Source organism: Fukomys damarensis, unplaced genomic scaffold, assembly GCF_012274545.1.
Source record: "Fukomys damarensis isolate Sample0158 unplaced genomic scaffold, DMR_v1.0_HiC HiC_scaffold_11, whole genome shotgun sequence".
Classification (NCBI taxonomy): Eukaryota; Metazoa; Chordata; class Mammalia; order Rodentia; family Bathyergidae; genus Fukomys; species Fukomys damarensis.
In genome coordinates this window covers 40,596,701-40,611,296 of record NW_022900923.1, presented here as the reverse complement: position 1 = coordinate 40,611,296, position 14,596 = coordinate 40,596,701, and the positions used below count along the sequence as shown (strand labels likewise).

The following is a 14,596-nucleotide window of genomic DNA, read 5'->3' as shown; positions in this document are numbered from 1 at the left end:
GGGAGAGCGGGGGTGGGGTGGGGGTAATAAAAGAGAGGACCAGTTTTTGTCCTGGCTTTCAGCGGGCGGTGGGGTGGGTTCTCAGAGGGCACTGGTGGTCCTCTGCAGCGTAGGGAGAAAGCAGCGCTGAGGAGATGGAGCCCAGGTAAGAGGGCCAGTGCGGCCTGGCAGAGCCGCCTTCCCACCTTACATGGGAGACTGGGGGTGCTGCTGTTCTGAGCGTAGACTGCAGGGGCCTGGGGGTAGGATATGAGCGACTTGACAGGAAAGGACCAGCCCTTGGGACCGAGAGACTGGGTTCCCATTCCAGCTGCCCGCTTGACCTTGTCAAAGTCACTGGCACCTCTGGCTTGCTGTGCCTCTGTAATAACAGGTTCCTGGGTGAAAGAGCTTGGGTACCATCAAGTCTTGGGTCAAATCTAGGGACTCAGGAGAGGCTTAGCACTGCCAGTGCTGAAGCACGGCTGCCGAGCCATTAAAAGGACCTGTCCCCAGCCCTGCTCCTTCCCCCTCCTGACCCCGTCAGGGAAGAGAAGAGGGGGCAGGGAGGAGGGGAGCGAGAGCCAGGCAGAGGAGGCAGCATTTTGCCTACGACTGTCCCTCTGTCGAGCCAAGGGTGACACTACCCATTTTCCCATGGCCTCTGAAGTGAGGGTCAGGTTGTCCAAGCCAAAGGTGATGGGCAAAAGAGGGTGGAGGGGAATTCTCAACAGGTAAGCTTCCTCCAGGAAGGGCCCGCTCCAGGTACTGCTATAAAGCCTCAGGAACGGTGCCAGAATGTAAGAACCAGCAGATTACTTCCCACCCCTCCCAGCCTCCATCATTCTAGCTCCTCCCTCCTTCCCACGAGGATCTGAAGACCTCTGTGTCCCTGTCTCCTAGCACAAACCTCAGGCCTGGCCTGTGTGAGGGGCGCTTAGGGTTGCACCTGCACAGGGGCTGGGAACCGCCTCCCTCAGCGCTCACGTGGAGCAGATGTGGCAGCTGTGATGGTTAAATGGATTTGGAGGCCTCAAGGCTGCCACGGGCTCTGTATCCTGCATGACTCTCAGGTCCTGGCTGTGGCCCAAGAGTCCCTGCCTCCCATGATCCCAGTGCTGGATGGGGATCCCATAAAATCTTTGAGGACAAGGATCAGAGCAGACTCACTGAGAACATAGGATTCTTAAACAGAAAAGGGCACGGACCTTTGGCTGGCCTTGGAGATACAGAGAAAGTACCTTCAAGGAACTCAGTGTCTGGCAGGAAATACCAGGCAGACAATGCAAGACTCAGGGAACTAATAATCCTGTCCCTGTAAGAAAGCAATGTCCTACCCATTCATCATGAATGGACAGGCAGAGGTGTGTGTATGTTCTAGTTACAGGAATGACAAGAGCCATTGCTTCAAATGGGTGGGGGAAGGAGTTGGGTGCTAGGATTCACCAGAAAGTCCTAAGGCAGAGAACACAAGGCCTGCAGTCCTGAGAGGCCTGTGTCCAGCACTTAGAAACTTAGGGGGAGTCACAGCTTGTGAGTCCAGGTGGGAAATGACAAGCACAAAAGAGCTGGTTAAGAGGATGTAAATGGTATCATGCCAGAATTTGGTCATGCACAGAGTGCCCACAGGATGAGACTGGTCATGGGACAGGTCATGAGGTTCCAGGTCTTGAAAGGGATGAAGCCCCACCTTTGGTGCCAAATTTCTGAGTTACTACAATCGTCCCCCTCTTATCCACCCACAGGCCACGGGTAATGAAGCCAGAAGCCATCATTTCTGTAGTCCGTATCCTCACTCATTGGCCACTGTATAATTTACCCAAAATGCCCCTGCATCAATCATACGGGGACCCTGCCTTTCCTAACAGCAGCTGGAGAATCTGAGGACACCTGCAATCTGATTTATCAGGTTACGGAAGTTCTTGCTTGTCTGTTAAGTTCTCCTGCCTATAAACTCATCTCCTTATCAAAAATAAATTAACTGCTAACCACCCTGGTTGAAAAGCACTATGTCCACCATGACCCATTTGCTCCATGCAGGCAAAAACCTCATATTCTCTTCCCTGGTTTCACTTGGCCCCTTGTCTCTGGTAAAATTCCTTAGCAGTTATGAAACATGACTCTCTTGCTGCTCTGTCCACCTGCACATCCTGTCCCTGGATGCCCACTGCCCTGGGTACTTGACTTCCTTTCTGCCTGCCTGGTTATCTTGTCCCTCCTTTGGGTCTGTGTTTCAGCCTAGTCCCTCCTCCTCCTCCTCTCTGGATTCCCCTTTGTTCCTCTCTGCCTCCTCATGGGATATTACAGTCCGCAAATACCAAGGCCTTTTCCTCCTTTCCATAAACAGCTCCTGAAATTCTGCTTCTTTTGAGAAGCTTGCCCAGCGGGGAGGCACAGACCTGCCCACCACGTACGTACACATAGACATCGTGCCCACTGCCCCCTGCAGGACTCACCACCTGTGAGTTTCTGAGGCGGAAACCCATGAGTTAACGCAGGGTGGACCCATGGAGTGCCGTCCTTCCTGGGCTGACCCTGTCACTCAAGAGATCCTGCCCTGCCAGGTAGTGCTCCCTTTAAATAGTCCTCTTCACATCCTGGGGCTTTCTGATGCTCTCTAATGTGACTTGTCCCTCTGCCTGGCTCTTTTCCATTCCTTTCACATCCTCTGTGTTTCCCACCATCCTCTTTTGCAGAAGGAATGCTCTGCTGCCGTGGCAACAGCCATTCCAGCCTTAGGTGATAAAGCCAGTATGTGCAATGTTTCCTGGAGTGGTCCCTAAAAAGAGAGGGACGTGTCCTGTCACCTTAACCCCAAACCCAGTCCTGAGCCCCGCCCACTGGATCACTTCCCACTTTCCCTCTCGGAAAGACTGAAGAGAGATCAGTGATCAGCGGAGGGGCTCACGATGAGAGGCCCGGCAAGGCAGGCACTGGGTGCTGGAGACATCCGTTACCTGTTTAGGGCAGCTGGATCTCACCTGGTTTCTAAGCAGGGAGGGAGGAAGAGTCTAGTTCGAAATTCTAAAAGTCCTCAATCTCCAGCTGCCCCAAAGACAGGTGTCAATCCATTCCTTTCTCTCTAAAGGCATTGGCAGTTTCTGGGCTAAAGACAGGATGAATGATTTGACCACATCTGTTGACCGATAACTTAAAGGAATTTGAGGAAGGAAAATGTAGGCACAGGGCCAAAGAAAGGCAGGCAGTGTGATTTCACATTTCCACAGCCCTTTGATTGGAAATGGACGCAACTCAGGGAGTCTGTGGGGAGCCTGGGGGCTCTGCCTGGTGGGAAGGGTTCGGAGGCTGGGAGGCCAGCAGTGGAAGAGAGAGGCAGATGGAGTGTAGATGGTTCCCTCCCTGATGACCTTGAATTACGACCCTGGGAGGAGAAGATATGAGGAAGGGAGTAGTAGGCAGGGAGTCTACTTGGCACTGCCCTGGGATAAGGACAGAGCAGGGCGAGGGAGGCTGTCCTTGATTTTTGTGTCCACAGTTGAGATCTAGAGAGAAAAGGCTAGGAACCCAGCCACATAGCTCTGCCAGGCTCACAGAATCCATCTTTGGTTGAACTTTACCTGGAAAGCTGTCGAAGCCCTGTGCACAACATTATGGGCGCTCACAAATATTTAGTGAATGATAAGCAACTGCATGAGATGTGGAACTTAGAACAAACGTGTGGGGGATTGTAAACGGCGGTGACCCCTCAGGACCCTGGGCCAAGGAGAGGCTGCTACCAGTCAACACAATGAAAGGATCTTTCTTCAAGTTTTCCCTGCTTGGACTCCCACGGGGAGATCTGCTCATTACCACCCAAGTAGATTCCACAGCTCTGCCTCTGTAGAAAGCTCTCTGCTTGCGTCTGCCTTTCCATCACCCCAACTCCCCATGCCATTCCTTGTATTAGCAGGGATGTCTTAAGCACCCAGAATGTGTGCAAGACGCTGTGAAAAGAACTGACTGAGCACCAAGTCCTGTCTGCATTAAGAGACCAGGTCCCCATTGTCTATGGCCTGTTTGGAGCCGGCCCACCTATAACAAGTGCTGGAGGATATAGCAGAGTGCAAGAGATCAAAATCCTCATGCAATTTATAGTCTGTTGGGAAGGACTTCACTGAGAAAGTGACATTTGACTAAAAATCTGAAGGAAGAGAGGGAGCAACCTACATGGACATCTGGGAGAAGAGATTTCCAAAGAGAGGGAACAGCCTAAGCAAAGGCCCTGAGGTGGATGTGCCTCACATGTCTGAAGTACAGGAAGGAGACCAGCACGAAAGGAGGGGAGAGTGGAGGGGTGAGGCTGGAGATGTGATGGGAGGCAGCACACGATGGCTTCAGAGTCATTACAGACATCCTCTCGCCTGGAGCGAGCCCCTGTCAGGACTGGAGCAGAGGGGACATTACCTGGCTTCCCCTTGAAAGGACTCTTGGCTCTGGTGTGGAGATGCACAGGGCCAGAGACAGAAGCAGTGGCGATTATCCGGCGGGGAGAGGACATGGTTTGGAACTGAGTGGTGACTGTGGTGGTCGTGAGAAGTGGTCAGAAGCCGGGTGTAGTCTGAAGCCATTAGAATTTGCTAATGAGCCAAGTGTGAGTGTGTGGGAAAGAGAGCAGTCATATCCCCAAGGCTTTGGGCCTGGGCAGCTCTCAGCCTGATCAAGATGGAGGCTGTGGGAGGAGCTGGTTCTGAGAAAGGATTAGAGTCCTGTTTTCTCCCAAGCCCCTCGAGTCCAAATATCCCTCCTTTTAGGGTGGCTTCCCCAACCTCTGCCAGCTCACTGCAGCCTCATGACCTCCTCACCGTAGCCACCATTCATCATTCACCCATCTGTGTGTCCCATGGATACACCTTCCATTAAACTTGTTCTCAGAAGGCATCAAAACCCTGTGTACATAGTGGGCTCTCAAAAATATTTTGTGAATGACGACTGATTAAATGAATGAATGCGTGACTTGGAACAGATGTGCAGGGGACTGTAAACAGCGGTGACCTCTCAGTCGCCTATAGCGAGAGATGGAGCAGCTGGCGTGTGAGTGGGAGCCAGGCCTCTGGGACGGTGTCCCAGCACATCTTTTCTCCCTCCCATGTAACCCTGGGCCAAAGGGAAGCCACCCAGCCCTCCTCTCGGCCCCTTCAAGGGAAAATGGCCTTGGGACCTTCAGGGCTGAGACTCTCTTGCCCCCAAGCTTATGCTCCACTCAGAGGCACGGGGAGAGTCTCGTCACACTTCTGAAAGACAGTGACAAGAGCAGGTGATGTGTTCTTATGGTTCTGTCTGGCACACGTAATATTATTATTCCCAACTGGAACTCGAGGACCATTCCTCACTCCCACTTGTGGAAGACAAGGCGTCGGCGGACACCGTTGTCCAACATGAGTGCTCCAGCATGCTCACACCTCCAGGAAGCCCTCCTTGATCGGCCCACTTGCTTCCTACCCACCCAGCAAACTGAAGGCCGGAGAGGAGCCAGGGTCGTGGGCTTCCGTCTGCTCTATGGCTGGGCAGTCTCAGAGCTTCAGGGAGAATGGAAAGCCAAGAAATTCTACGCTACAGTGCTTACTCGGAGCTCACAGCTGCCTGGAAACATCATCCTCTGAGCCTCCACACCAACAGTGCAGCCACGAAGCAGAGATGAGCCTGCCGTGCTACAAAGGAAGAGGCGGGAACGGGACCTGGAGAAGGGGAAAAGGTCACCTCTGGTCACAGGAGGAGACAGGACCAGAGCCTGAGCCCAGTGGAGGACGGGCTCCCCTCACATCCCTTAGGAGTTGGGTGGCCCCCGAGGGCACAGGGACTGAGGCTGCGGGTGGCTCAGAGGGTCACCTGGGCAGTGTACTGGAATCAGAGCCCAAAGGACTGGCTGACCCTTCTGCCATGGGTTTCTCAGCTGACCCTAGAGGCGAAACGCCCAGGCTGGACAGTCCAGGGCCAGGGAACATGGAGCCCTGGTCCTGAGGCAGCCTTGGAGAACAAACGAAAGCAGCAGGATCCTTTCTCTTTGAGGCTCTAGGTTCTCCGGGCATCGAGACCTTGCTTCACTTTAACACCAGAATGACACGATCTCCTGCGGGAGCGCGTGTCTCCGACTCAGGGACCTGGACTGCCTCACAGGAAGAATGGCCCCCTGCCCTCTGGTATCTGCCTGCCTGACCACACGCCCCTGGCTCCCCACCTTCCAGGGCTCTCCCACCTGCACCTTTGCTGTGCCCTGCTTCTCCTAATGCTGCCTGCTTTATATGAATTCCACTGCACCTTTTAAGGCCAGCTTCAGCCGCCAGCCCCCGGGAGCCCTCTGAGTCCCCATCCCACACTGCCCTTCACCTTTCCTTCCCACTGATAACACTCAGCCAGGTGGTCACATTCTGGATACTTATACCCCAGGGAGACATTCTCTCTGGCCAGAGGAATTGTGAACTCTTACACGGGATTGCGAGTTCACACTCACGGATGTTTGCTGAACGGGGGGCAGCGGACCCTACAGTTACTAATCACCTATTATTGCCAGGAACTCTCTCAGCCACATGATATTCAGTATTTCAGAAAAGCTCTGGGAAGCAAGGACTATCACTGTCTTTATTTTGCAAAGAAATACACTTGCCTGTGACCACAGAGGAGGCTGTTGGTGGAATCAGAATTTGAATTCGGGTCTGTTTGGTGCCACACAGTCCTGTAACTTCATGTTATCACATGCAGTTATTTCCAGGGACTTGCTTAATAATGTGGGGCCAACATGTGTGGCCCTTCATAGCAGGAAAGTCTACGGTCCTGGGGCCGGGTGGAGAGTGGGAAGGATGCTCCTGCCTCTCTGCCTGCCCTGCTGTGGACATCTGCTGCCCGAGGTCAGCATGGGCCTAGCCTGTAGTCAGCTTAGGACTGGCCACAAGTCCTGGGCTTGGGGATGGGATGCAGGGTGGACCTTGGGATCTGCAGCATCACACGAGCAGTGTCTCAACCTCGTGACGTCTGTTTTGGGGCCCTGGTCCCTCCCAGCAGACAAGTCGAGGACCTGTTGGGGTCTTCTCCAATCACAAGCTTTGGGGGTCAGTCCTGGGTTCTCTTCCTGGCTGCTATGTGGACTTAATAGAATGCCTACATTCCCTACACTTCAGCTGGTCACGTGAGAAATTAGTGGAGAGCGAGGGTGGATAATCTCTACTCCCTCTATGCTCCGGGCCTCCAGCAGGGAAAAGCAGGAGGAAAATACCTAATCTAGGGCACTCTGAAACTGTACTCATTTAAAAATTAAATCCCCCTACTTTGCAGGCCAATAAAAAGCCCAGGAAAAGAAATCCAGATGTTTCCCACATGTGCTTGTCCTGCATGTTGCCATGACAACTGACTGTCCCCCACACACATGTGGGGTGGCTGTTGCACGTGGTGCCCCACATGAGCTCTGCACCATCCAGGTACATCACCCTCAGACTGAGACCAATCTGGATTAGTTGTCATGGTGACTGCAGGCTTTTGAGGAAGACACCAGTTGGGCACAGGAAGAGGTGAGTTAAGTGTGTGCCTGTGACTTGCTCGTGTGTCAGACAGAGACACACAAGCTGCTTGTGTGAGTGTATATCCTTCTGGATGGGTGAACTTACAGTCAAAGATGACTTGTCCATGCAGTGTTTCAACTTCATTGAATCACAAGGCTAGTGGGACCTCCAGGATCACTTGACTCAACATTCTCCCTCAGGGCAGAACTGACCCATTGTAATAAATCCTATCGCCTCATTCTGGACCAAGTAAACCCAAACACTGAGGAAAAACACAAGGCCCAAAGCCAAGGTTGTCTTGCTAACCAGTGATGACATCCTACCCCAGAAATGAACTCCTTAATCTGCATTCACAGCCTGGATTCTGGAGGCCCAGAACCAACCCTCAAATATGAGCCAGGTATTGTGAAGATGGCCATTCATCTCTGCAGACATATTATGCTGTCAAGCAGGCTATTACATGGGTTCTTGACTCCAAAACTTTAAAGACAACCGCAAGAGTGTGGAGGAAATTTACCTGCCTTAACCAGAAGCAGCTGGGACAGTGGGGTTAGGGAAACCTGGCCTTCTCCCTGCCCTGGAGAGAGCCACTCTGTGCTCATTCGCTCCGCTGGAACCTCTGTGCTTTATTAGAGTTTTTGTTAGGTTTTTCAATGAGGCGTTAAACTTAAAGGGGAATGCCATGGCTTCATATTTTAGTGATTTTTAATAGAATAATCACTGGCAATTACTTGGCATATAAAAATGGCTCTGCACATGCTAAGAATACTCACTGGTGTGGTGGGCGGGAGCTTCGGTGCCAGGAGAACTTTGCCTTCCGGGGCCTGCTTTTGTCACCGGGGACTTGCCACTTCAGTGCTCATGGCAAACCCAGCTTCTCTGGCGGGCAGGTGGGCTGGATGTGGCCCTGGGGCTGCTCTCCCTCGGATGTCATGTTCTAGTCTCTGCCCATTCTGCGGCGCTGGACGGAGGGCTACAACCTGTCTTTGGAGTCAGTACCTGGGCACAGAGCCCTGCAGGCTGTCTGCCTGCCCAGGTGGAAGTCATGAGCTTCAGGGTTGCACCTGAGATCACGCCCCACACCGGTCTTAGGAAAAGGGGCCACCGTGGTGGGGGTTCAGCGAGCAGCTCTGCCTCCCACGCTCCCCTCTGGAGAGATGCCTCATCACCAGGCCACCTCCCTGCAAGTGTGCTCATCCTCAGGCCTCTCTGAGACCCATTGGCACACAGGGCTTGGGTTGCCTAGGAGGAAGTGAGGCAGTTGTCTTGAGTTAAGATGGCTGAGCTCTAAGTGCCTGTCAGGAAGAAGCCAAGTCCAGGACAGGCAGACATTGTGTAGAGAATTGTGTGTGAATTCTCTAGGAAAACCACAGGGTGATGTTCAACATCTTCCTTGTCTGCTCATCTTAACATAAAGGACTCGGGTGAAGAGGGGTGGCTCCCAGACTGCCTTGTCTTCTCAGGGAGTGTCATGAGGCCAGAGCTCTGCTTCTGCTCTCTAGGGTGGGAGACATATTCCAGGGTTGGGCCTTCTTCAGAGCCACTCTGCAGATCATGTACAGTTGTACAAGCTGTACACTACACAGCTCCAGAATTCATCATCAGCTCTACAATTTCTACAATAGCATCTGGCACATAGTAAGTGTTTAATTAAAAATTGGCAAATGACTATAAATTCCCTCGAGTTGGGTGATGCAGAGGCCCTGGTTTTCTTAGTGCAGCAGAAAACAGAGAAGTTGGGCCTTGCCAACCCCATATATTGTATCTTGGGCACACACAGCTGCAAATTTCTCTGAGAACCACTCACATGCCTTCTAGAGTAGGAGCGGTCTGGGAAGGGCCTGCATCCAGGGTAGCCATGGGGAGGGAGGGCTCCAGGCTGTCCTGCTTCTGTTATTCTTGATGTGCCACTAAAATGGCTCTTACTGGATCCAAGTCACTGCCTGGAGATAAATCCTAGTCCCAGCCAAATGCTGTCAGGAGAAGTCACTCAGGCTGCTCTCTCCTCCTCCCTCCTCTGAAGCAACAGAATCCAGATCCCTCCAGTTTCTATTTCAGGCCCCTCCAGCAGGGTACCTCGGATGACCTCTTTTCTAGCCTCCTCCTAGAACCTGGCTCTGCTATGCCCCCTCGCAACCTCCGGGGGCCTCCTGGACTCGAGCCCCTTCCCCTCCCTCCAGTGAGGTTAAGGCATGGCTGACTCAGGACAGCCTCTGAAGCCTGGCTGCCTAGGCAAATCACTTCCCCATACTGTGCTACAGACTGCTCACCAGGCAGGTGAGTCAGGAAATCATAGCCCTTTCCTCGATGACAGACATCAGCTAGCTTAACACATATTAGCAGTTACAATGCACCCGCTGTCTTCAGGCACAGTACCTTGTGGATGCACTTAATCTCCACAGAACCCTTGAAGGAGGGTATCCTCATCAGCCCCATTCACAACTACGGAGAGACTAAATAATTTGTCCACAGCTGCACAGTACGAGTGGGAAAGTCCTGACAAACTAGGGGTGAAGTCCCAGCCTCATGCAGTTGTTGGAGGATTAAGAGTGCTCTGACAATGCCTGGCCCACGAGCCACAGCAAGTGTCAGCTGTTACGTGACCTCCCATCCCAACTCCTGCCAGCCCACTTGGTCCCAGAGGCTGCTCTGTTTATCCAAAAGGGGGCATCCACAGACCCCTGCCCTGCCAAGCCTACCCTGACACTGGTCAGCGGTGCCCTGAGAACATGGCTGGTGCCACCCACCCCTGAGCTCGGCCTGTTTTTCAGTCAATTATCGGCATGTCCTCTCTCCATGCATGGCTGGGACCTCAGCTCATCTTGGCCCCGACGTCCCCAGAGGGGAAGGAACACAGCAGTGTGAACTTAGGGTGAAATAACAGAGGACTGGAGCGACAGAGATGCCAGTGACACTGGGGCCTGCACAGGTTAAAGGAGACCTCACAGGGACTGGGGCTCTCTGACCCCATTTCCCTGGCAGGGCTTGTGGGAGACTGAATTGAGCCTGGACAGCGTGCCAGCTGACCAAGGGTGACTATGGCAGCAGGCAGGAAGGCGGGGGAGTTGGAGGAGGCATGACCTTCAGGTGAGGTGCGTCAGATGTGTTCACAAAGGACTCTACGGATAGAGCACCTAGCAATGGGCCTCGAATGTAACCGGTGTTGGGTAACTGGTAGGCATCACGATCATTTGTGGATTTTAGGGTCTGGGGAGTCCGCGGGCAGCAGGCCGGGTTTCAGTTCACCTGCTAACCCACCATGGTGCTTGAGCCAGTCATTTCTCATCTGTCCCTGTGGAAGTGAGGCCACAGTGGGTGGCCTAGAAGGTTCATCAGAGCTTTGGCTTACTCTGCTGTTGGTGATCTACTTGCATCTCTGAGCTGCGCCCTCTCTAGAAGCCCAGAACAAACTCCTCTCAGCCAGTACGGATACCACCTCTTGCTCCTGCCTTGGCACAGGCCACACCAGGTGTGCAAGTTTTCTTAGATTAAGGACTCCACTCCTGCTCCCAAATCCATAGGACACGAACAGGTTAACTGTGGCTTAAAGGGAAAACAAAGAGGAAGAAAAGTAAAACGACCCCAGAGTGAGGCCAAACTCCACACTGCCCCTCCTGTTCTATATATATCAGCTGTCATGTGAGAAGCAGGCAGGGAGGAGATTCTGGTTTGCTCCCCAGTGACACATGGTACGAGGAGAAAAGATCCCTTCATTATGTGTCCACTTAGCACTCATTCCAACATGCCACAAGTGGAAGTAATTAAGGAATCTGTGTAAACCTCGGGCGACCTTCCCTGGGCCTCCTGCACACAGCCTCACACATGTGGGCACGTGGCAGCGCCGGCCCTGGCTTCCCTTGCTGTCCAAATTAAGATCTGATGGTGGCCTGTGTACAGCCTGTCACTGAGTGTGAGCAGATGGACGAGCGCTGGGCTCTCAAGCAGAGCCAGGTGGGCATGAGAGCCAGGGCACACGTGCGAACACCTGTGAGCTGGATTCTTCCATGCTCACTCAAGGGCAGAGGCAGGAACAGCTGGATGCAGACAGCCTTTGGGACATAGGAGGGTCACCCACATCCAGCTTGGAGGCAAGTCCTCACGGGAAAATCCTCTTCTTGTTACTCAAAGATTATAAGGCCTTATTCAAACTCTTGGAACTGTCCAGGTGGTGGTCCAAGGCACAGAAAGCCCTTTGGCCTTCTTCTGCCCCCACCCTCTGCTGCAGGGAGCCTGGAGGCTGGAGGGAACCACACTGGGAAGAAGGCCAAGGTAGACCAGTTGCTCGTCCTCAGCTGGTAGAGCAAAAACAGCCTCACAGGGGACCAGTGAGCTCACAGCTGCTTACTCTCTATTCTGGACTCACCTGTTCCACTAATTTGCCAAACAGTTCATGGACAGAAAGTGGGGAGAGTTGAGCATCAAGAAAAGTACCCCCACCCACTGTGGTCTACAGAATGGAATGGAAATAACAATCAGTAATGGAAACTGCTGTGCTGCACGTTCTGAAAGTGGTATAATTTCAGGACTCGCCATGGCACTCAATTGTCCTTCCACAAGGAGAGGGCAACAAGCCCAGTACCCCTCTCATGCTGAGGACCTGGTGAGGGAGGCGGGACTGACTGGCTGCCCATTGACCCATAAGGGCAGCTCACTGGGTGGGCTTCCGGAGGCCAACAAAGCCTCTAGAGAAATCTCCCTGGAATACATCCCTAGACAGTGAACTCGGTGAAGGCAGGTCAAAGTCTTATTCATCTTTTGCTTCAGTGTCAGTACAGTGTTTGGTACAAGGCAAGAACTTATCGATGGCCTTTAGATTGAATAAAACAATACACGAATAAATAAGTCATGTCATGGCCAAGGTTGGGGGTGGGAGAGCAAGACATAAAATGGAGCCCCTCAGTTGTCTCCTTTCTTCCTCTCTTCTGTGTCTTCTTCCAGCTCAGAAGACCGTAAGCTTCCCATAAGGGAGGCAAATCCTAAACCCCTCTCTCCATCCAACCCATCAAAGAGCGCAATGTACGCTCAGCAAAGATGGATCACCATGACAACTAGCAAGCTCCAGAGCAGAGCCAGCTCTGTGAACCCTGCTCCCCTTCTCTAGGTGCCATGGAGGAAACTGGTGCTTCTCACATTCTGTGGGAAGCCCACCTGTGACGCTCTCTGTCCCACAGAGTACCCACCCTATTATCTGTCAGACACGCTCACTTCTATCTGGTGAGGTTGGCAGCTGACAAGCCCCAGCGATCCCTAGTGCCAGTCTGCAGCAGATGCTAAAAGCAAAAGTCCTCTTGCCAGCTCATGGGATAACAATTAAGAATGAGAGGCTGGTTAGGTGGATGGAGATCATTAGACTCTAACGATGTGGTGTACACATAAGGAAGCCATTACACTAAGAAAACTGCAAATGTAAAAATAGAGCTCCACATAGTTTCCTGGTTACCACATTCTAATTCTGATGGTTTGTCAGTGCCAGTGAAATTTGGTTTCCTTGTGTCCCCAGCCACGCCCTGGTCCTCTTGCATGTGTACTTACTATGGGAGGAGGGCTTACTGTTCAAATGCCTGGTCCCTACACTGGGATCTTCCCCTGCAAAGCTTGCCGTGGAGCAGCGAGTGTGCCTTTTCTGTTTGCACAGCCATTGCAGATCTAAGATCACTGCTGTTGACCTTTTAGGCCAAGTCAACACTGGACCATCTGGCTAGCAGGGCGCAGAGAAGGAAAGCATGGCACACCACTGGTGTCAAATTCTGGCAGGGTCAATCTGTGCTGTACGCCCCATCCACCGAGAGCAGGGCACCAAGACGAGGCTGTCAGAAAACCTGGTAACGTTAGGTTTTCCAAAGCCAGTTCCTTACTTTGCTAGGCAAGATTCCCCTGGCCTAGGAACTACAGGGCAACGTTGGGTCCCTGAAATGTGCAGTCTTATGTCCCTCTGGTGGGCATCACGGCATCCTTTAGGCATCATTTTCATGTTGTGAGAAAAATTAAGACACACCCTAAATATTGCTAAGCGTGTGGCATCTGACCCAGATAGGACTAGACCAATGGTATATATGCTGCTCATTTATTTACTCCTCATTCCATCCTTCAGAGACACTGGCACCCGAGAATGCACCTAGAGCAAGCAGTGTCTGCCCAGAAGCAACACTCCTATGTGTGGTGACTCTCAGGTCCCTGAGGTTAACAGTGTAAGTGCACCAGGTGATATGTTACAACACAGGATGATACCAGGAAGGCTCATAGGTGGAAGTGGCCTGTTAAAAGCAGGCCTAGGAAAGGACACAGTCGTCAGGCAGCTGGTGAGGTGGCTCCAGCTGTCCCCTTGGTGCCTACCACCTTCACTTTTAACCTGGGCTTCCCACAGAACCTGGCTCCCGTTCTCCTGGCTTACTCCCTTTTACACACCTCACATAATGCACACACACACACACACACACACACACACGGCTCCCACAATCTGAACACGACAAACACGACGCCCACTGGTCACTTCCTATCCTGACCCGGAAGTGTTCCTGGATTCAACAGACCAACCCTGGGTTGAGTCAAACATGGAGAAAACTCAAAGTGTGGCAGTCTGGTGTCTCATTGTCAAGGGATGGAGCCGTGAGGGCAGTGAAGATGTTCCCCATACCCAACAGGAATCTTCCCTCCAGAGCACTTACCCATACCGGAGAAGCTGCCCTCCATCCTGCTTGGGGGGCTGCAGTAGCCATCAAGGGCCCAGCTGCCCTGAGGTTGGGAGCCAGGCTCCTGGTCTGTCTGTAACCTGTGGGACCAAGAAGGAGCAATCATTTGTGGCCTCTGAGCCCCTCCATGTGCTAAGTACCCACTGGTGATGTCAGTTGTCTTTCGATGCTCTACCCATTCACAGGACAGTGGGCACTGGCCAGTCACCAGGAGGTCAGGAAAGGAGCAGAAGGCTCAGCCTGGGTCGCAGTGACTCCTGGGAGGACAGGACCACCCACTCACGGCAGAAGGAAGGAAGGCTGAGGTCTCTGGGTATCAGCTCCCGAATGCACACAGACCTCTGAGCACAGCCTCAACTGAACACTGGCTCCCAGGAACAAAGGCCGTGGGAGCTTTCATTATAGGCAATTACGCTAGGCTCATGGAGCTGGCCCGCC

The 14,596-nt window shown here is 52.8% G+C and overlaps 2 protein-coding genes across 2 annotated transcripts in view; both read right to left on the bottom strand.

The window, feature by feature from the left end:
• LOC104876893 (neuron navigator 1-like) overlaps positions 1 to 1,751 on the bottom strand; it is a 55,561-nt gene extending 53,810 nt beyond the window's left edge. The window contains exons 1-2 of the mRNA XM_033761974.1: positions 1,670 to 1,751; positions 186 to 361 (exon numbers count right to left, since the gene is read on the bottom strand). Of these exons, the coding sequence (XP_033617865.1) occupies positions 186 to 361; positions 1,670 to 1,751 (258 nt within the window). The remainder of the gene's footprint in view (positions 1 to 185; positions 362 to 1,669) is intronic.
• Positions 1,752 to 7,442: 5,691 nt separating this feature from the next.
• LOC104876864 (uncharacterized protein ENSP00000471857-like) overlaps positions 7,443 to 14,596 on the bottom strand; it is a 63,887-nt gene continuing 56,733 nt past the window's right edge. The window contains exons 3-4 of the mRNA XM_010645100.2: positions 14,135 to 14,238; positions 7,443 to 11,012 (exon numbers count right to left, since the gene is read on the bottom strand). Coding sequence (XP_010643402.1) covers positions 10,834 to 11,012; positions 14,135 to 14,238 — 283 coding nt within the window. The 3' untranslated portion in view covers positions 7,443 to 10,833. The remainder of the gene's footprint in view (positions 11,013 to 14,134; positions 14,239 to 14,596) is intronic.